The 23722-nt window shown below is 39.2% G+C and overlaps 1 protein-coding gene across 1 annotated transcript in view; it reads right to left on the bottom strand.

The window, feature by feature from the left end:
* dock8 (dedicator of cytokinesis 8) overlaps positions 1-23722 on the bottom strand; it is an 82512-nt gene that overhangs the window by 46958 nt on the left and 11832 nt on the right. The window contains exons 2-8 of the mRNA XM_072681850.1: positions 18486-18597; positions 9069-9244; positions 8290-8361; positions 8024-8132; positions 5209-5424; positions 3299-3384; positions 2320-2386 (exon numbers count right to left, since the gene is read on the bottom strand). Coding sequence (XP_072537951.1) covers positions 2320-2386; positions 3299-3384; positions 5209-5424; positions 8024-8132; positions 8290-8361; positions 9069-9244; positions 18486-18597 — 838 coding nt within the window. The remainder of the gene's footprint in view (positions 1-2319; positions 2387-3298; positions 3385-5208; positions 5425-8023; positions 8133-8289; positions 8362-9068; positions 9245-18485; positions 18598-23722) is intronic.

The following is a 23722-nucleotide window of genomic DNA, read 5'->3' as shown; positions in this document are numbered from 1 at the left end:
ATTAACATTCATGTAAAAAAATGCATTCCAAGTAACTGGTCCAATACAGTGTAGAGAGTAGCTACAGGGTTCAAACAATGGAGAACACTAAAAATGGACAAAGCTGGAGATTCATGCTTTTCATTGGATAGCAGCGATATACAGAAAGAAACACCTGGCTCCACTAAGGCATATCTTTACTTTCATAGCAAACATATTTTTATTACATCATTTAAATTGAATCATTTAGCTCTTTTAAGATTTAGGAGTTCTAAGGTTCTAAGCGTCTGTTTGACAACTATAACCATGGATGAACTTTCTAAATAACAGGGGTTAAAAAAACAGGCAGACTAACTGGTGATGTATCTTGTTAGGACTTGAATCCTTCTGTGAGTCACGGGTATAAGCTACAGTTGTGTCAGTATCTATATGAGGGCCCCCATAACCATGGAGCCATGGGCAAACTTCCCCATGCACCCCCAGCAGTTACGCCAGTGAAACTAACCACTAATCCGATTCATTAACAGTGTACATTTAATCAAAATAAATACAATATTTTTTTTTGTTGATTTTTTTTCTGACAATGAATGAGCCAACAAACATGCACATGTCCTCAGAAAATAGTACATGCTTTGACCTCTAATAAGTCAATCCTCAGTTTTTATCAGATCCAGATTTTCACTCTTAATCAGCATGCCAAGGCCAAGATAAATCATCATCAGCATTCCTCAAGCAATTCAAATGCCATTCAAACATTGCAGGAATGCTAACTGGTGCTTCAGTGGCTGTCCTTAAATCATAAAACAAGCACTCCTCCTATCCCTAAATGCTTCACTCTTCCAGTACAGTAGCAAGCAGAAACATCCAGATTTAGCACATAATCAGCATTCCTGTCAGAACTGGGCATTAACCTTCTGCAGTCTCAGATTGGGGGGTTGGGGGGATTAATGCTGTACTTTAGGAGATTTCTGTCTAATATGACATCTGCTGTCTATTTATGTGATGTGGACAAAAATCCAAGAACCAGCACAGACTGCTAAAACCCACTTGGGAAGGAAATGGGCTTTTCCACCTTATTATTCAGTCAGTTTAAATTCCTACAAGTGGAACAGACTGGCTTTAGGAAATGAGGCAAGGAGGGAACAAATAATAATTAAAAAAAGGTTAGTCAAAACAAGGTCTCATATGTATGCTATTTCAATTAGGCAACAGCATGTTGTAAATGAATATTTTAAAATATTATTACTAAAACAGGAGGCAATATGTTGTTGATCGTGTCGATTCTAGGCTTTCAACCGATCTACGTGTTTGTAACTAGAAGAGGAAATATCATTTGACTGTATTATTGACATTATTATGCTAAAATAATGAGCTTTTGACCACTGAGAGTGGCTCTCTCTGGGTGGGCAGATGGTGCTCCCCAGCTCCCCTCATCATCCTATGATTTGAAAATAGGCGGTGGCTGGCTTTACATGTATGTGAGGAGACGTGTTTTAAGTCCTTACCCTCCGAGTTTTAGGAGCATTGCTAGTGCTAGGGGAAGGTACGAAGGAGTGGGTTAACTGGCAAAGGCTATGCAAAATGTTTCTGCTATCTTGTGGTTGGTGTGGCACAACAGATAACACCACTACCTGCCAGTGAGCTATTACACCATGTGGGAGACCAGGGTTTGATTCCCGGTCTGGGTGACTATGCTGCGCTACACCAATAAGAGTCCTTGGGCAAGACTCCTAACACTACATTGGCCCACCTCTGTGATACGAGTAACCTTGTAAGTCACTCTGGATAAGAGCGTCAGCTAAATGCCATAAATGTAAATGTATGTTGCAACATAAAGTCTGTTGCATATCCCTGTTCTATTTACACTGAATGTAAATGATGTAATTATTCATGTATTTATATATATATATTTATGTATAATTATGTTTTAATCATTTTAGAATGTTAATAAAATGTATAGAAAAATGGCAATGGTCTATTATAAATGCCTAATTACTTCTCTTTAACTGTAATGGGATTACAGACTAAGTAATTAAAAGTGAAAAATGTAATCTCACTACTTCTTACTTTACTTGTTGCTTTTCTTGCTCTCCAAAATCACACACACGTGTACGGATACGGATACGGATATGCTTAATGAAAATGACTGCAATCACTGTGCTGCAGGTCAGTTCAGTCATAAAACGCTGAGAGCAGAGCATCCTAATCAGGGCTAAAAGGCGCACATAGAGAACAACACAGCCGCTATTTATAAGGTCTGTGTGCTTCTGATGGGAATGCTCAATCAATAGCCTTTAGGAGAAAGCTTCACTATTTCTGTGGCGCCAAACAGATACTGACCTTTTTCTTTTCTTTCAGGTCGTACAAGGCCATGGTGACAAACAGGGGCTCAATCTCAATCTCAAACCTGTGGAGGACAAAAGGATAAAAGCAGTGTAATAAACAAAGCATAATAATTATGCAAAATCAAAAATCTTAATCTTAGTGTCAAATCATCACTACAAAAATGTGAATGTGGTAAAATGTAATTTTAATTATTGTAACAAGATTTTGTTATTATAGTACCGCATAGACGCCAGAGATCACCCTCCATTCAATGGCCAATAAGTATAAGCTATTCATATTTCAGTGTCAGGAAAAAAGCAAAGAAGCATCAGAAACTAAACAGACTATCAAATATTTGCACATGAGCCTAAGATGACCATGGTCAATGACAAGGGTCAGCTAGAAGGGGTATAGAACCCCCCGGAATTAGGCTATGATTATGAGCAATGGACTTGCTGTTTTTCGATCCAGAACTCATCCAACATCAGTACCTGAGCTTACTTATTAATGTGATTGGGGTTGAATGCAATCAGATTGGCACATCAATGTTTTAACATCTAGCGAAAAGTCTTCTCAACAAAGAGGAGGGTATTACTACAGCATAGGGGGGAGAAATTCAATTAATACTCTTCATTTTAGAAGAAATGTTGGAGTGTCAGGTGTCTAATAACTTTTGGACATATTGTGGATAGAGTGTGCAATGCTAGAATAGAACAAACACAGTCTGACCACTTGGCAACACTAAAAATTAGACAAAAAAAATGTCTTGTTTATTAGAAGAGGAATCGTTGACTGTTTCATTCTGACTAGCCTATATTCTACTAACAGATGTGGCAGACGAGAGATCCCATGCATGATGTGTGCTGAACCAGAAAAGAGGCAGTAAGACTTGGCGTCAAAGGACCCTGTGCTTTGACATTTACTGGCCGAGTGCCTCGGCCCAGTTTAAATGCTGGGAATCAGAAACTCAAATTAAGGAGACGAAGGGGATTACCTGAAGGTTTGGCATCGCACTAGTATCCTGTGGCCCATGTGCTCCTTCGGACAATCAGGAATGGGACGGATCTCCACTATGTCCTCCTGTAGATGAAAAGAAAATCAGCTCTTAAACTCAAATTCTGCACTGAACTGGACCTATAAGAAAAGCGTAATGCATTAAATGTACATGTTCCAAACTTTACCATATAAAATGTATTTCATCAACACTGATGATAAAAATCTATTATATATTCTAAAAATATTTTTTTCATTTATGTGGAAATATTAAGTTCAGTGTATTACTCCTTTCAGTGTATGTCTCGCTGTAAACTTGATAAAAATCTACAGCAGGCCTCTGAAACCCCAGTGCTGCAGCACTGCACAGTTCAGTGCTTTCCCTGTTTCATCCCATCTGCCTTAGTTAATCAGTTAACTCTCCTAGGGCCCCCATTGGTGTATGTTAGGGCTGTATATTGGCAAGAACCTGGCAGTATGATAAGTCATGATACAGTTGTTATGATTCCATATACTGCAAAAAACACACCATCATCAGCATAAAATCTGAGTGAAAGGAAAGTTCACTATTTATGCAATCAGAACAGTGGGATCTGAAGACATGAGCAATCTAGTCACCAGGGTTTACACACAACCCAAAATTAACCTCCTGTCTGCCACCAATCTTTACATGCAAACAATTAATTAAAAATCAATACTGAGAACCAGATCTGACATACATAAGCGAATTACAATCTATGCCTGATACTAAATTAAATAGTCTATTAATAGATGCAGTCCATTGTATTTATATATTTTTGTGTTATATATATTTCTGAGGAAGACGGGTGGGTGGGGTTAGATTGTGGAATGGGGGAGAATAGAGTCAAAATGGCAATTCCACATTGGGAATATATTTTGTAACTTGTTTCTATTTTTGTATGTAATTTTCAGCAGAAAATTCAGCAGAAAATGTGGATTATAGATATCAATTTTTTTCATGTAGAACCGCCGATAATTTATTATCATTTATTACATTTGAGGAAAATTTGGACTTGCAAATTGAGCCTTTTTATCATAGTTTACCTTCAAAGCAAGCAGAAGAAAGTCAAAAGTGCAATAAGCTTATTGCTAAGTCAAATGTAAATGTTATTCATTATGTAATTAACTAAGTTAAAGTTAAATTAATTGTAGCTTTGTAATTACATTTATATCAACATGTAAATCAAATGTGTTGCAAAATGACACTAATTACTCATAAAAGGGTTAATTGTCAAGGTAATTACAGGGTGATAAAGCAGGGAGAGCACTAACTCCTTTTTGTGGAGTTTGAGAGCCGTGCTCGACACATACCTTTAACGTCAGCATGTGAAAGCTGTTCAGCATCTTCAAATGTCACATCTGAGCAGTGTTTGCTCAAAATACCATGCAGTATTCTTACACTGAAATACGTGATGCACTGAATGTAAAGGGCTCATTTTACTGACAGTTAGTTGCAACCACCTCCTCATATAGTTTATACAGTTGGAGGAAACTGAGAAGTCAAAACATCCTGTTTGAATCCCTTGTTTTTGTGCTGTCATTCATACTGAATTCAAGGGTATTAAAAAGAGTTTATCTTGCTTTGTTGGAGTAACGGTCTCTACTGTCCAGGGAAAACTTTCTACAAATTAAAATCCCCAACAAATCCCAAAAGTACTCATTCCAAAGAACACAGCTCCACTGATCCACAGCTCAATGCATTAGGCATGGTGGCAATAGGTTCTGCTCCAAAAAGTCCTATTCTATTGGCAACACTTCTCTGCAGGGACTAGACAAGCCATGTGGAACATAAAATGGGCCCTTTAAGAGTTATTCGATTGTGTATAATTATAAATATTCAAATAATTCCATGTCATATGTTTATGTGGCTGGCGTCAGGTCGGAGCTCACCTCATCAGGAGGTGGGTAGAGGGAGAAAAGTTCGGGGTGGCGGTTGCCATGCCTAGCTTCCAGATTAAAGCGGTCAAGGTCCTCTGGGTTACTGAAGCGCAGGAGGCTGTCCAGCCGAGAGTCCGGCTGTAGCCCCCGCAGGTCAAAGTCCGAAGAGGTGACAGTGCTTTGTGTGCTGTCGTCATCACATAACACCGCCAGGGATGGAGATTTCACCTGAGGAGCAGCAACAGTGACAAAGTTACGACATGATTCAGATTAGAGCAAGGGTGTCCAGAAGTGGCATCAAGTGCAACTTAGCAGATACTGTTTAGTAAGTGTGTTAGATCAGGGAAACCAACAGCTTTCAAGACCTTTGTACCTAAGATGAAAACTTAATAATAAATATATAAACGTATAAAATAATCTTTATATATTTCAAAATTTTCAAAGTTTTTTATTTTGACTAAAAAATAATGCATTCTTATTATTAGTATTTTAGTATCTTAGTATTCTTATAGCCTAATATCAGTAACATCAGTGTATGTTACACCCCTCTATTTTGCAATCTAAGAGAGAATAGTCTAGCAATCAAATACAATAACACCTCGCAACAGGATTTCCTCAGGGTTCAGAGGGTTTAGGATTTTTTTTCAGCCAGGCTGGATATGCAAACTTGCAGTTACAAGGACTCTCCCTATGCAGCCAGGGCCTCTGCTATCCAGCATGTGATCAGTAATGGTCATGCTGATGAGTCCAATAGTAATGCCTCATTCCAGGAAAGCCCATAGGAATTACTGGTGAGTTCAATTTCAGAACATTACAGGAGATTTGTGTTAAACACAATTTATCATGAGAACCATACGGATGGGCCCACACATTGAACAGCAAGGACGTTTACATGATATAGGATGTCTAGTCCATGACATAAACTGTCCACACCCTCCATGTCCTGGTTCAACCCAGACCTGGGCTGGTTGGCGGATTCTCTACTACCCCACTGGATTGCTAATTAAGCCCAGAGTGAATGGTGGGGCCCTGTAAGGTCCTTTATGGCTGCAAGGGGGGTAGTTTTCCCAAGGACTCTGGCTCCAAGTTCATGAAAAATACATGCTTTGAAACAAGTAGCTTTGGTTTGGGTAATTAAGACTTGGCAAGCCAGGGCTGGAGCACTAACTGGGAGGATTCAAACTGAATGAATATTCAAGCTTCATTGTGTCTGCCCTTGGCCGATGGGACAAAGGTGGGACAGAGCCAAAAATGTTGGTGGAAAACCTTTGTTCTGTTCTTCCAGCCTTTCATCTCTTTCCTGCTCCACTCTTTCTACACATTCAACCTCTACACATGTAATACTTCCTTGGTTCTTCATTCATTTGGCTGAGTGATTTATCAATACTTAAATGCACAAGTGTGGTTGTAACTGGGTTATGGGATGTACTGGCTTAACAATGCAATTAAAAAGATCTGCAAATTCTGATAATATTGGCCTAGTGAAGGTGCTACAAAATGTTCTTTGAGCGATGGCACAGAAGAACCATTTTCATAAAAGAGATATATGGGTGAAGAACCCCTTAAAGATTTCAGTTTATGTCAGCATAAAGGGTTCTACCCATATAAAAGTGCTTCATACTGATAAATGCTTTTATGGCTTTATGGAACCAAAATAGTTCTTATATAGCTTCCCTCAAAAAACTCTTTGCAGGACCTTTATTTTGAAGAGCAACTAGAAGTATTCAAATGGTCAACAACGAATCACACGTCAGTAGGTTTAGCAGCTTTAGTTATACAGTGGTTTACCAACTGATGTAACTACCAGTTGTCAGCTATGAATTGTCAAATATAATAACTGTTTAAGCATAACACCATTTGTCTGGGCAACTTGTCTGGGTTTCTGTATTTGTAAATACATCTGAAATTTTAGAAAATTAGAAACTTTAAAATGAATTAAAATAAACATAAATGCTGTTAAAATAAATTACAAGAAATTCTTTCTTTTTTTCATTTTAAGCAAGAAAATAAATCAGGCTTGATTCCATCACCATCCATCCCAGTCATCGCAATAATTCGTCCACCACCAGCAGCAGCACATCTAATTAAGCTTAATGAAGCCAAACCAGGTACGGGATGACAGCTACATATTCATGTAATATTGGAAGGAGAGGTTTGGAAATTTGGTAAATGAACATCACTGTAAACTAAATCCTAAATCAATAAATCTGTATTTATTAAGCAAAATAAACACTTACTGCTCAAACAAACTATCTTGTAGATTTTTTTTTCATTGCATCTATGCAAGAACATCATCAAGAACACTAATTCTAATTTACAAGCCTGGTCTTTCTGCAGGCCCCACTGAGTAGTTGTGCCGCATCCATGTTCACACTGTGTTTTTTATAAAAGATAGACAAGGTTTCTCGTGTTGAATACACAATATTTTCTCAAAAGTAATTGTGTGAGCTTTTTTAATAAAAAACAAAACAAAACAATGAATCATAAGTGATATGTGACCTATATTCCTAGTCATATGCTTTCTCGTTCAAAATGTTCAAAATCAGAATAGAAATCTGGCAGGGCCTTGAGGAAATAAAGAAAGAAGAGGTTAAATATTATAAAAAATAATAATAACTTGACTTCAAGTTATTAAATTAACAGCTAAAATAGAGGGGCGCGCAGCAGCAAAGGACTCCAGGATCTACTTACAGTAAACAGGTGATATGCTAGTTCTTGTAAGTTGTAGGTTACAGCACAACAGTATTTAACAGTGTTTTTATGACAGTAGAACATTTAACAGTTAGTTCCTGTAGCATCAGTCAAACAACAGCAGAAATCACTGTACCGGCTGCTCCTGTTTCTCAGGCTGAACGTCTGTCTCAAAGACCTGCTTTTGTAGCTGCTTGAGAAAACCTGACTTCTCAGAGTATGCATTCCAGCCATCCCCTTGGCATCTAGACAGGAGTCAAACAGATCAGATACCATCCGGTTCAGTAGACACACCTCTGCCACAGACAGTTCCAACAGTTAACTTATTATATCTATATCTTATTATATCTAATCTAAGGCAAATTTTTCAGAAGGGTACGTAACTGTGGAGTATGTGCTTACCTTCTGCTGACCACCAGCCAAGGCTGAGTGTAACCCAGGACACAGTCCCTTACGTGAGGATCGAGTTCCACCCTGAAACCAAACACATATATATATCTATATACACATATGTATGTACATACACCTATACAGTTTTGTTTTATGCTGAATGCTTTGGTCAGTGATCATTTGCACATCTGTGTCAGCAAGGGGTGCAACATAAAGTATATGTATAAGTATATTCATTAGTGTGAAGAACCTTTTAAAGGTCTGACAAACCTTTATTTCATACATATCTCAAATATCTCTTTTACAAACATGGTTCGTTATGGAACCAAATGTGGTTCTTCCATGCTATCACTCACAGAATCCTTTAAAGTACCTTTATTTTTCATAGTGCATGTGTATTAAGAAAGCTGTGTGTATAATACAGAGCTTTGGTTCATCCACCATTACCACAGTCTAGGTTATTTATTAGTACATTCTCAACACATTTCAAATCCGCTTGTTTGAACAGCAAGCAAGATAAACAGACTTTTCAGTAAAGACCCATTATTGAGTTTTTGCTTAGTCATCAAAACCTTTAAAAATAAAACCTATAATGATAAAAAATATTATTTTGTACTTTTGTGCACTCTTATTTGCACCTTCCCCACATTAGACACCGCAACAGCATAATGTTATTGGCATATGAATTATTTTTTATTAGATTTGGAAAATGTCTTCATTTTCCTAAAGTGCATTTCATAAGAAAGCACACACACACGTTCATAACAACAGTGTACTAAATTTGAACGCACCCCTCCTCGGGGATGGAGTGGCGAATGGTCCGGCATTCTCTGTCCACCAGGTCCACATCCAGGTCATCGTCTGGGAACTCTCCCAGCTCCTGCATGAGCTCGGCATCCCCGCTGCGCAGCTGCGTCATCAGAAACTCCTCCACATCCACCGGTTCCACCGCGTCATATGAATGAGGCTAAGAAAAAAAACACACACACACACAACCATAAATACACACACATGCACACATATGTTTAGTGTACACACAGTCTGTATGGATTCACTAGTCAGTACACAGAGTTTGGAAGAAGACAGTGATCTTGAGGCTGGTTCTCTCTCTTTCTCTCTCTCTCATTTCCAATGTGTTCTCTTTTAACGGAAGCCTGCAATGGCAACCCTAAAGACTGGAACTTCACGCAAGCCATAAACCTTGGAGGGAAACTGTGTAAATATACTAAATGTAACCATTACACAACTTTAATCTTCACCATGTTACAGTACATGAAACACATTGCAGATCGTATGTTATGTAGTCTAATAAATCCCAGACTTTCGTGAAATTCATTCATTCATGTGGACAGCTGTGCTATTATTTGATGACTACTACAACGGGACTTCTTAATACATGCATAAGCATTGTTAAGGTGTGTCTTAGCTTGCAGCTATTTAATATATGTTGCGGCTAGTGTGTTAAGGTACGAAACTCCAGAAGAAGAAATGATAAGCCAAATAAACAAAAGTGAATGGGGAGAAATCAATAGGTTCATGTTTATCTGCTCCAGAAAGTCCATTGGCAAAACTTCTCTACAGGGACTCGACAAGCTGTGCATTGTGTGCATTTGCACATCTGTGTCAGCAATAAGTGCAACGTAAAGTAGCTGAATGCATTCATTACAAGTGGCGTCCACAAACATTTGGACATTTGTGCGATTGTGAAGAACCTTTTAGATGTAAAGGTTCTTCATGCTCACGTATCTCTTTAATAAACATGGTTCGTTAAGGAACCAAAGGTGGTTCTTCCATGCTATCGCTCACAGAACCCTTTGAAGTACCTTTATTTTTAAGAGTGCATGTGTATTAAGTAAGCTGTGTGCATTACACAGGGCTTTGGTTCATCCAGCATTACCACAGTCTAGGTTATTGTTACATTCTCAACACATTTCAAATCTGCTTGTTTGAACAGCAAGCAAGATAAACGTGCTGTTCATTAAAATTCCCCCTTATCGAGTTTTTGCATAGTCGTCAAAAATATATATAATAACCTATAATGATAAAGTTATTATTATGCACTTTTATGCACCCTTATTTGCAACTTCACCACACTAGACACCACAACAGTGTTATTCGCATATGATTTGTTTTTTATTTATATTGCTATAGCAACAGCCAGTGAGTTATGATTTTAATGGGTTTTTTTTAGATCTGGATTTGGTTAAGGTTAGAAACTCCAGAAGAAGAACTGATAAGCTAACTAAAGTGAATGCGAAGAAAACACTGAGGTTTCTCCAATCATTCAGCTGTGGCACACCAACCACACGCTTGTGCTTGTTCTTGTTTGTCCGGCTGATGTTTATGCTGCTAAGAAACGACCCTAACCACAGCAGCCAAAACCCATATCAAATACTGTATTATTATGCTGAATTCTCTCCTAAAGGATCATCATAAGCTCATATTAACATTAACAGATGAACACTGTCACACTGCAGGTAGTCTTTATTTTTTTTTCAATCGAAAAATGGATAGGATTAAAAGTTCTGTTAAAATCTCTTAAATCTGTAAAAGATCTCTTAAAATCAGCCTGAGACAAAAACAAACAATAGTCATGGTTTAAAAACATTCTGATTGTGGACAAATACCATGAGCACTGGCCATGGTTAGCATTTAAATCTAGGACACTTGTGTGTTCAAGGGAAAATCAGACAGAAATAGCAATACTGACAAGGGTTAAAGCAAGGTTCGACATAGTCTAGCAGCTCCAGACTGAGCCCAGAGGCCTAGACAGTTAGGAAGGACAGCAGTCTTTTAATTACAGTTAAAGACAGTTTATTTCCCAAATTTTTGCTCTTCGGCAAATCGGAAATTCCTCTAATCTCACTCTTTAATAATTAAGGAAATGCCTTATAGTGCTTGTGTAAATTAGGTTCCTCCAGGGCCATGATGGTGCAACATAGCGCAACACAACACCACACAAGACCATGTACTAAGCAATTTGCAAACGCTTGTACAAACAACAAAAAATGTGCAAACGTGCAAACATAGGGAAGTTCAGTGAAAAACTGGGCTGGTATAGATAAGGCATAATAAATGACTTTTCATTGCCGACAGCAACCACTTAAACAGTGCCTGCAGAAAGTATGCATTGCCTTCAGTATCCAACAGTGGATGGGCATGTTGTGTCATGACTTTGCCCAGACAGTTCCTGGCGTGTCAATGAGGTGCTTTGCAGCAACGCTCTGCAGCGTAGACACGTGCAACAGCACAAAAGAGCCTAAAGTATCCCCCAGGAGAGAAAAGCAACTCTGGGAACACTTTCTTCGTGGCATGGATTCTATAAGATGTTGGAAAGATTCTGGTCCATGCTGACAAGGATTGCATCTCTCAGATTTACTGCAGATTTCACAGGAGCACTTTCACACTGCCACATCCCAAAGGCATTCTATTGGATTTACATCTAGAGACTGGTTAGAAATGACGTTGTGCATTATCATGCTGGACGTAGCCATTAGAAGATGGGTAACGGCCATGAAGGGATGCACATGGTCAGCAACAACACTTAAATCTCAGTGATGATTAATTAGTATTAACAAGCCAAGAGTGTGCCGATAACACCTTCCCCACACCATTACACCACCAGCAGCAGCAGCCTGGACTGTTGATACAAGGCAGGAAGGGTCCATGGGTTTAAGCAGATGGTGCAAAATTCTGACCCTACCATCTGTGTGCCTCAGTAGGTCTTTTGCTGTTGTAGCCCACCCCCCTAAGGCCTCAACTGTACAGTGGTTACCGTACCCTTCCTGTCAGTTTGGGCCAGTCTGGCCATTCTAAGCTGACCTCTCTGTATGTGTGCATACAGAACCATTACCTTTACTAAAGAACCTTTGCAGTGTAACGGTGGATGAACTGGTCAAACACTCGCTGCTTTGCATTATCATGCTGGAAGTAACTATTGGAAGGTGGGTAATTTGTGGCCATGAAGGGATGCACATGCTCAGCAACAATACTCAAATAGACTGGGGTGTTCAAGAGATGATTGATTAGTATTAACAGACCCAGAGTGTGCTGATTTAACTTTCCCCACACCATTACACCACCAGCAGCTGCCTGGACTGTTGACACAAGGCAGAATGGGTCCATGGATTCAAGCAGTTGGTGCCCATAGCTTTCCTGTCAATTTTCAGCTGCATACAGAACCATTACCTTTACCTGAAGGACCCTTGCAGTGTAACAGTGGATGAAATGGTCAGAAGCTTGCAGAAAAAAAAACACAGACCAAAAAAATGTTGTGCCAGACCAAGTCAACAGAGGAGCAAAAAACTGACAGACAGCAGTTGGAAAACAAGGAAGGGTCCAAACCAGTAAGCAGTTACCGCAACAAAAGGGGATAAACCGAAGGCAAAACACAGTCATAACAAAAAATCCAAAACAGAGAGAAACTGCTCGGTTCACACAGACAAAACTAAGGCAGGTAACAAACCGTCCTAAATGGTGACTTTAAAGAAGAAGGCAAAATGGAATGACAATGTAAAATTAGGGTTTATTCCAAGTAATTTAGAGCATTTCTATTGGTCTATTTATCCACAATTATTTACACAGTGTAGCTACAGGGTTCAAAGTGGGAGAAAACTAAAAACAGACAAAAATGAAGATACATGTCTTTCATTGGACAGCGACAATATATATACAGGGGACAACAGGTGTGTGAAATCAGTACTCAGCAGTAGGTAATTGTGAACTAGTGAAAAAGTTCTGTAGTGGGTTTTGTGGGTGTGTCAAAATATCGGGATACATATCGGGATACAAAATTGTGTATGTAATATTTTTGTCATATCGCACTCCGCTACACACAGTGTCAGGAGTAAAAATGAAAATAGTGGGCTGAAGCCAATATTCAATATTTTTCCACATACTGTTTACATCAATTTCAATACATAAACATTAATATAACGTAGAAATCTTTTTGGGTCAGGATTACAGAGAGATATTACATTCATATCTCTGTAGCGTTACAAATGAATGAAAATTTTGTACAACTGCAGAGGCAAACTGCAAACACCAAACATGGCTTTGCTCACTTACTATATTTTAGGTATGGGAGAAAATACACTATATTGACAAAAGTATTGGGACACCTGCTCGTTCTTTGTTTGTTTTATTACAAAGGTAGTAAAAAAAGGGTTAGTCCTGCTTTTGTTAGAGTAGCTGTGTCTCCTGTCCAGGGAAGGCTTTCTACTAAATACTGGAGTATTGCTGTAAGGATCTGGTTGTATTCAGCAACAAGAGCATTAGTGAGGTCAGGATGTTGGATGATCACCATCCCTACCTCATCTCCAACTTCCCAACTCATTCCAAAAGTATTAGATTGAGCACCATCATTCCAGAGAACACAGTTCTACTGCTCCACAGCTCAATGCTGGGATGCATTTATACTGCTCTAGTCCACACCTGGTATTAGGCATAGTGCCCATAAGTTCATGTTTATCTGCTCCACAGAGTCTTATTCTATTGGCAAATATTTCTCTACAAGCTGTGTGTGTGGTTTTGTACATCTGTGTCCGCAATGTGTGCAACTTAAAGTAGCTGAATGAATTCAATAAAATGTGTGTCCACGAACATTTGGACATATAGTGTATGTGCAAACTAGAGCTATAGCTTTAGGCATGATCTTGAAAGATAAAGTGAGCAAAGACTAAGCTAGTGAGTTACATAATGATGTTCATGCTTAAGGTCTGTGCAAGCGATATCTCCTGCACAGTGTTCTGCTCCAACAGTTTCTGTAATCTTAGACAGCAACAAAATGTGCCTGCAGTCAAGATCTAGCCGGTGTTGATGTTAAAGACAACTCTATCTGCATATCTGCATACTTGGAACGTGCACGATAAGGCACTGATCAAAAAAAGGCGTCAACACATAATCTAGATGTGCCACGTGCCTAAGGGTGTTTTCTCTTTCTTCCCTTCACCTCGGAAAGCAGAGGAGAGCAGTCAGTCAGACAATTTTCTTTGAGCGGATCCCTTTATCTATTAGAAATCTGCCTATTCTCAGAAAACAGAGTATCTACAAAGAAGCAAACATCTAAACAGTCCCACACCAGCAGCACTTCTTAATATATATTTTATCAAGCCACCAGGTTCTAAGCAGCAGGTACCTTACATAGGGCTGGTTTCTCAGAAAGGCTTTAAGCTTAGTACTAGACTAAAGTTTACTTTCAATGGAGAATCACCATTCAGAACGCTATGTAGTCCAAGACTAGGCTTAATGCCCATAGAGTCTTGCTAGTTAAAAAAGGCTGGACAGCTGCAGAATCTGAGAAGATTGTGAAAGTACAGAAGTTTAGACCTTTCCTACATCATAGCATTCTCAAAGCAAGTGATGAACACAGCAAATATGATGAACACACCATCCTCTAAAGAAAGCTCTGGCATGCATCATCACCAAAGAAACACGCAGTGATGGATCCCACCTCATTCATCTCAACAGAAACCCACCAACCTACTGTTGATGTTACAAAGCAACCCAATTTCCTGTTGCTCCATAATTACCATCAAGACATTCATATTTTTTCCATCAACTGAATAGCAAGAGCCTTGCTCATACCCAAAGCAAGCTGCATCCATTACTGTACAATAAACAGAACAGGTGCATCTCTACAAACCACATTAATAAAAAAAAATCTCACCCTGTGTTTTCACGGCCAGCCGGAGGGAAAGTGACAAAATGGCGTTGCCCGGAAATAAAAACCTTGGTCGTCTGCTTCTGCACAACTCTTCCTCTATACAAGCTCGAGCCGCAAAGTGACACGCCATGTGGTTAGACTTCTGACAGGAGGATGTGATGTCATCACCACTTCCTTTGTCAATTCTGGTGAAAAGGCACACAATCCAGAGGGTGGCAGACATGTCCACTGGGTGTCATTAGTCAGTGGAGAAAACTGCAGCTCCATTGGTCAGCAGTGCAAGCAGTGTGGGGCCAAGCATTGACCCATTTCCATTGTTCCCTCATTTCACAAAACAACACAGTCAGCACCGATACAATTATTATAGCTGTGATTTATTATATGCCATGATACGCTTTTCCCTAGCGAGATCTACCATCCCAGAGTGGTCCGATTCAACACACCTGGCCCTAATGTTCTCCTGAAGGCCTCTATTACACACACTGTATCAAGATGTATCAAGCTCTGCAGGGTGGTAGATCTCCAGGGCCAGTATTGGGCACCCCAAATAAAAAGATCATGCTAAGGATGCTCTTGAGGTATGTAATATTTTTATCCAGTTATACACATATAACATACAATTGCAAGAATAGGTAGGTGTACCTTCTGTCCACAGTGCAGGCTAGAAAAAGTAAGTGAACCTGTGTGTTAATGATTTCTCCCATTGGCAAAAGCTGTTTGAATTAGGGAGACGAGATTACAAGTGTGGGTTTCACTCAAAGCCTGGTTAATCACAAATCTGTTCTTCTCAAGAAAGACTGGTTAGTGTGAATCGTGCCTCAATGCAAACAGCTTTCAGAGGACCATAGAAAACGTGTTATAGAAATGCAGGAAGCTGCTTAAGACCGGGGCGTACATCAATCCACAATTAGACAAACTGTCTACATGTCTCTTTTGAGCACACTGAGTAAACATTCACAGTCTAGCTGGTGTCTTGGCTGGTGGACTCCATCTGCCGTAATGATCATTGTGTAGCACGGCCTATAGGCTACATATGTGTTAAAATTTCATCATTACTATAAGTGGGTTATAAGGTGAGCCACTTCCATTTCAGTCATTTATGCCAAGATTTCTTATCCTGTGCGAATCGGTCATACATTTTGCAGACGGCCTGTAGTAAAATGACATTACTCCAACTCATCCCGTCCGAATAGGGCTTTAGACTGTTATTAATCTACTCTAGGTTAATACCTGCCAAAATCTTTAGATTATTAGCGTCAAAAATCTACAACAAGCTGCTAAAAAAGTTGAAAAGTAAAAAAAACAACTAATTAATAAAATAGCACAGATATACTTAAACAGGTAATCTAACATTGGAACCGTTACTTGACATCGCTGGCCCATCATTCAACTATGTGAAGAAGTTTATTTTTGTGTTTATAGAAAGTAAATCATACTGTATATTAAACCACAAACAGTAAAGTTTTAAGTGGCCTGAGATACATTTTTGGGCGTATATTTACATACATGAGATTGGTGACAGTCTAAGTCCAGTGTTTGCATCTCCTGTTCTAAACTAAAAAACATACCAAACATGTGTTGGTTGACAGACTCCATCTGGGGTGTGAGATCATTCATGCTCATTTAATTTCTAGCAAACTATTCCTTTAAAGTGTTTAATAATTTTTTCATAGCATTACTTTTTTACATGAAACGCATAGAAGCACAAACTGAGTATCATAAACACGTCATCAGGCATCAAGGTTTTTTTTTGCCATATCATCCGTTCCTAGTCAAAACAAGGGCCAACTAACCACAAAGCTGAAAACATGCTTTTCCAAACCCACATCCACATACTCTTTATCTTCCTACCCCCACTGTTCGCAACACATCAGAACACACTGTAATATCAGTGATAACACATCACTGTAGATGTACAGTATCTAGTGTTATTAATCTACAGTAACACCATACTTTCATCATTATCACACACTGGTGTGACCTTCCACTGATGCCTGGAGTGTGATAGGAAAACATCATAGGGGGGATTATGTTATTCAAAAGCCTCCACTATCCCAAATCCGCAGATATCAAAGACTGGTGTGTCTGTGTATGTGTGTGTGTGCGTGTGTAAGCTGCAGGTTAACTGGCAGCTGGAGCTCTCTGGTGGGCTGGGCCCTGACCCATTTCCATCAGAAAGGGATCAGAAGCAGGTTAGAGATAAACCACACACACACACACACCATGGAGCACACTGATACACATACGCAATGCCTTCCCCACATCTGTGTCCTTCCTTTCTAACAAACACACACACAAACCCTTTCTTTCTCTGTATCTATCTCCAATCCCAACGCACACACAAACACACACATACTACAGATCAAAAGTTTTTAATTGCTTGGCATATTAAATATGTTACAACAGTACAACAGTAACTTACATCATGTGTATATGATATATGCTAAAATATGGGATTTGGTAGATAGTGGGACAGTGGTGGCTCAGTGGTTAAAGCTCCCGCCTATTGATGACAGGGTTGTGGGTTTGATACCCGGGCTCGGCAAGCTGTCACTGCTGGGCCCTTGAGCAAGGCCCTTCACCCACCTAGTTCACTTAAGTGGTAGAGGCCTTACAGATGCTCATTTTACTGAATATGTATTAAATGCAACTAAACTCTAAGGTTGAATGTAAACAATTGTTTGTAACCCTGCAACTAGCCCTAACCTTAACCGTACCCTTAAATCAACCCTAAATCCTTAATCTGAAACCTAACCATAACATTTAAGATTTTGGGTAGGAATAGGATTTAGAGTTGATTAAAGGGTAATATTAAAGGGTAAGGTTAAGAATATTGTAAGGATTTAGAGTTGATTCAAGGGTAAGATTAAGGTTATGGTTAGGGTTACATTTAATAGACAGTTATTAACATTCAGCTTATAGCTCAGCTGCATTTAATAGGCATTCAGTTGAATGTTATATGAACGTCAGGTAAGCATCTAGAAGGCCTCTATAATGGACCATCCAAATAAAGCGATACCATTTTTGTAATTTTTAAATGACCAAAGTTTAGCTGTGTAGATTCCTGCTGATTCTCTAAAACCTGTAAACATCTAATTGGAATGCTAGAAACATTATATTTTAAGTGGATTATGCAATATTTTTACATTAGAAATGATATAAAGAAGAATAAAATGACTTTAAATGTTACATTTAAATTGTAATTACTGAATGTAATTAACAAATATTCTTGTAATATTTATCATTTTAGTAATTTGTCATTTTAAATTATAGCTTCCTACTGATTATCTGACACCTGTGTTGATTCATTTGAAACATTTTATACATTTATTTGCTTTTATTGTACATGAAGCAATAATACCACACCCCAACATAACACGACATTGTGGAATGTCCTACAGGTCACAAGGCTTGAAGGACAGAGAGGTCGGTGAAGAAACACACCGACACGATACAAAAGCCTCTGTGCCAAAATAAACCTAGAGAGAAACACAGTGATGCATGACACACAGTATGAGCAGCTAGGTGAAGAAGTGTCACTCACGACGCTGAAACAGAAGGATGCTGAGATGCTGGAGCTGTGGCGTTGGTGCAGGCCGCTCTGTGGAGTGCCATGGCCGAGAGTGAAGTGCTTCCGAATCTCAGCAGACGAGTGCCTGAGACACACACCAGAGACAAGGAGCGAGAGAGAGGAGAGGAGAGGAGAGGAGAGAGAAATATGGAAGGGGGTTTAGTTCAGATCTCCAGGGGGAGTGTCTGTGCAGATGACAGGTGTTTCTGAGGGTGTGTCTTATTCTGTGTGTGTGAGTGTGTGTGTGTGTATATATGTGTGTGTTAGTCCACTTCCCTTCATTGGTAAAGAGAAGAAACTGCAAATAGCAACTGCTTATGACACACAGCATTTGTAGAGCTACATGATAAAGCCTTTCATGACAAGCTGATGCATATTTATAACCTTTCATCTATAAAGTCAACAGTCTGCCTGCAGTCAGAAAGCATGTAGGGGAGCAAGGCGACTTAAGAAAACAGCTGTAAAGGAATAAGGAATTGGTGATAGCAGCCCCTGTAAAACACGAAAGTCAGGTCAAGTTGAAATGATGAAGTAACAACTGACTGTTGAGTTTTGAGTTAACTCAACTCAGTTTGGTCAACAGTACAGTTTACGTTGAGAAATTAATATGTAAATATGAAAAATTACTATGCTAACTGTTTTGGAGCTATATGGTGTGTCTTACTTTGTGATATAGCTCTTTAAACTGTTTTTTTTATTTTTATTTTACATTAAAGCAGCATTGTGTGAGAATTGGTCATTTCTGCTCATGGGCTCCCCCTATAGTTGTGGAGAGTAATTCATATAAAATCTCATTTAGTAACGGTATGAGTGTCTATAACTAAGCACACAAATGTTGCGGGACACCAGACTACAAACTACATGTACACTTGCAAGGCATTTCTAATAATGTGGGCAGTGAGTGTCTACACTAAGGATCCAGACACTCCTTATAATTAGTGAGTTAAGATGTGTTTCTCTATAGAAAAGCACTGACAGGCATAAAGGCCTCTCACTCTCACTCCTGTGGTTAAGTGCCATTAAATCCTCAGAGCAATGCTGTAACATCTAGTGTAAAGCCTTCCCAAAAAGGTAGAGACTGTTACTGCAGCAATTGCTGAGGTCGAATTCACTACTTAATTTGGTTTTCAGAAGAATGAGGGTGGCTGCGCAGGTGTCTACAAACTGTGTAAAAAAAAAGAACAAAAGTGTATCAAAGAACACCATTGTATGGTTGCATCCTGGCAGGAAGGCGAGAATGAACACTACACAATAAAGACGTTTTCAAACCAGCTGAAGCAATTGGCATCAAAACACTACGAAGTCTATTTCTTAAATGAAGCATGAAATTTGGGCAGTGTGATCAAGCTTTTCCAGAGCATTAGGAAGGTTTAATTGATGCATGTGTGTGTTTCTGGACACCTGTGCTTTCTTACCACATTAGACAAAATCAAATAAGTAGCAATTAGACCATAACCTGACAGGTTAAATACAAACCCAATATGGAGGAAGCTGTAATTCTGTAATTCAGAAGTCAGAAAGTGTCTCACAACATCTACTCTACAATCTTGATTAAGATTCATCACCATAATGTGTCTACACAGCAATCCAATTGAATTAGGCCTTTTTTCACACCTAATCCACTTCATTCATATTCCCTCAGCATCCCTGCCAACACAACTTCACAATGCTGTCTGTTTTCCTCTTGGCTCAGCCACACAGAGCAGTAAAATTAGTCGCCTCGCAGCCCACTCCTCGCCAACAGACTTTAGTTCTACTCCACAACACTGCGCTATTGTGCAAGCAGCAATCTAAAGCCCCGGACAAAAAATGGGTCACTGGCAAAAAGGTTCCCCCAAGTCTAATAAATTGCGCCTATTTACTGGCATTGTCTACTGATGTGAATGCTGAGCCTCTAATCACTGTTTATATGGTGCTAGTCAAGCGCTGCAAATCTGCACTAGTCTCTACTAGTTAACCCCTTAAAGAGCCTATAGGCCGCCATAAGGCCAAAAGTGTTATTACAGACTTCTACTACCAAAGAATAGCCCCATCCGTTTATACAGAGATCCCTGTAGTTACTGAATAATACACGCCGCAAGATAGTGGTCAGCATCACACTGATGTGATGTGGAGAGAGAGAGAGAGATCCATCTAACCTCCCAGAGCAGGGCCAATTGTGCTCTCTTAGGCTACGGCTGTTGATAGCAAGCAGCATGACCTGGGGTTTGCACCAGGAATCCTCTGATCATAGTGGAAGTGGCTTAGTCTGCAGAATCATCTGGAGCCCCAATGTGCCAGATAGTTCTGAGGTGGTGGTGGTGGAAGGCCTTAGTATACAGTCTGCACACCCCCTTCATCTTCTCCACGTTTTATTATGTTACTTTATTCTACAGTAGACTGAGTCTACATTTTTCAGCCCAAACATCTACACAAGATAGCCCACGATGACAAAGTGAAGCAGGTCTTTAGACATTTGTGCTCATTTATTCAAAATCAAAATGTAAAATATAATAGGTGTGGACACCCTGTCCTGTGAAAAATTCAACTAATTGGACATGATTGGGGATTGCCAATACCACAAAGAAATTATCTGCAGACAGTGAGAGCACAAGAGCACAGCGGCCACCATCACTCGTAAAGCTTATTTGTTGTTCCAGACTTTTAGAAGATCCACCATCCAGTCAGCATCCTACAAATATCAACTTAATGGCCAGAGGGAAGCCACTCCTTAGTAAAAGGCATATGACAGCCCACTCGAAGTTTGCCAAAAGGCACCTAGAGGACTCCTGATCTGAAATGATTCTCTGATCTGATGAAACCAAAATTGAACTTGTTGGCCTGAATACCAAGAGGAGAGTTTGGAGGAAACCAGGCACCACTCTTCACCTGGCTAATGCCATCCCTACAGTAAAGCAGGGCAGTGGTAGCATCTTGCTCTGGACCTCAGACTGGGGCTAAGGTTTACCTTCCAACATTTCAACAACCCGAAGCAAACAGCCAAGCGAACAAAGGGGTGATTTCAGTGAATGTCCTTAAGTGGCCCAGCCAGAGCCCAGACCTGAATCCTATTGAAGATCTGTGGATGGAGCTAAAAATGTCTGTGTACTGATGCTCCCCACATATCCCAAGAGGAATGGGCAAAAATGTCCAAAAACAAGTGTTCCAAGTTTGTATCTTTCCTTCCAAGACACCTTGAAGCTCTTATTGCTTATTTTTAACCAAAAAAATAAAATTGCATTTTCTCAAAAGTGTGTAACGTCACGGCAAATTAACTACATGATCAATGTTTATTGTCTTAATTTAACATACTGGGGGGAAAATCCATATCCAATCCAAAATGGAATGGCATGGAAATGATTAGAAACTGTGCTGTAATACTGTGATAGAAAATCAACACAGCATGTCATTTGAAGAGGGGCGTATTTAAACCTTTTAAATACAACTGTACAAGGACACACACATTCTCCCACAACTACCTCAAAAAGGTCAAGCCCTGCTCATCTAAATTCTCCACAGCCGAGGGCAAAGTCTTCCAGGAGAGAACTAAAGCAAATATTGGTGCACTATTGTGTTTCTCTTCTGGTTCGCTGCAGGTCTATTACAGCTCCCTCAATGCCAGATTCCATAATAGTTGCTTACAGAATTACAGTGCAAAGGTCAGCTTGTGTCAGCCTGTGTAATTATTCTACACACACCCTGTGCCATATGATTACACACCCCCGCTAAGTTGGTATGCAGAACATTTCGTGCAAGAAAAAAAAAAAAAGTAATGGAAATGTTTTATAACAAAAAACATTTGAATAGAAAATAGTTAGAAATATATCATTTTAATGTGATTTCATTATTATTCCTTACTATTATTATCTCCAAATAAACTATATAGTAGTCTTTTCTAATGTAATGATTTTTTTTCTATTGCTGTTATTTTGAAATGAAAGGTTTTGCAGAAGTAATGCTTATTTGGCACAGTTTGGTGCAACTTCCCCTTTCATGATAGCAGAACTAAGCCTCTTCCTTTAATGTTCAATGAAGCAGTAGAGCACATTTTGTAGGAATCTTGGACCAGTAAAAAAATAATCCACCATGCAAAACTATCTATGTCTATATATGTCTTTGAAGATTTGACACAGATATTTAAGGCCCACTAATGTGATTCCAATGTACAGCTTTTGGGCAGAGACAAATAGCAAATCAGCACTGTCAGACAAAAACCTTGCATCTTCATTTTTGCCATTTTTCACTTTTTGCCATAATGTGAATCTGGCAGTTGTTCTTTACTTTGTGTCAAAGTTTTATAAATACTAGACCAACAAGGTTTTTGTCAGACAACAACGATATCTAAAAGATAAAGGGCAACAATATCCAGATCATTAATGACGGTAATGGAAGTAAACTGACCATAATGAAGATTCAATTCAATTCAAAGTTTATTTATATAGAGCCTTTCACAACAAATGTTCTCACAAAGCACTTTACAGAGATCCAGGTCCACGCCTCTTATGAGCAAGCACCACAATGAAGGTGGTAGCGACAGTGGCAAGGAAAAACTCCCTCATACTAAGAGGAAGAAACCTTGGGAGAAACCAAGAGTCCGAGGAACCCATCTGCCATAGGTCGACCCGCACAGCACAAACAAACAAATAATACACATAGAACTAGACACATAGAAAATGAAAGGCTATAGCTAATGTAGATCCTATTCACAACTACAATAACAGCCAAATAACAATCTATCTAAAATTCACAGCCAACATCCACAGCTTTCATTAGTTTTTATTTATCTTTTTAAAAAAGTAATAGTATTAATAATACCACTACTGTTGCGGTTACTGAACATCAGCCACTGGAAGAAATCTCTTTATTTTTTCTTATTTTATAAGACACAACATGTATGAACAAAAATCACATTTTTTAATTATTATTTATACTTTATCACATATGCATGCATTTTATATCCAAGTGTATCCAAGAAGTAATATATACCGGCCAGTTAAAACTATTAAACCATCTGGGTTATATCGTGTAAGTACCCCTCATGTTGCCAAGACAGCTCAGACCTGATAAAGCTAGGACTCCACAAGACCTCTTAAGGTGTCCTGGAGCAAAGATGTTAGCACCAGATCTTTTAAGTCCTGTAAGTTGTGAGATGGGGCCTCCATGGATCTCTTTAGGGAGCCTTGAGTAGCAGGTTTACCGTTTGCCCAATCTTGTAGCACTTTTGTTAGGTA

This window comes from Salminus brasiliensis, chromosome 6 (genome assembly GCF_030463535.1).
Source record: "Salminus brasiliensis chromosome 6, fSalBra1.hap2, whole genome shotgun sequence".
Lineage (NCBI taxonomy): Eukaryota > Metazoa > Chordata > Actinopteri > Characiformes > Bryconidae > Salminus > Salminus brasiliensis.
This window is presented reverse-complemented; position numbering and strand designations above follow the sequence as displayed.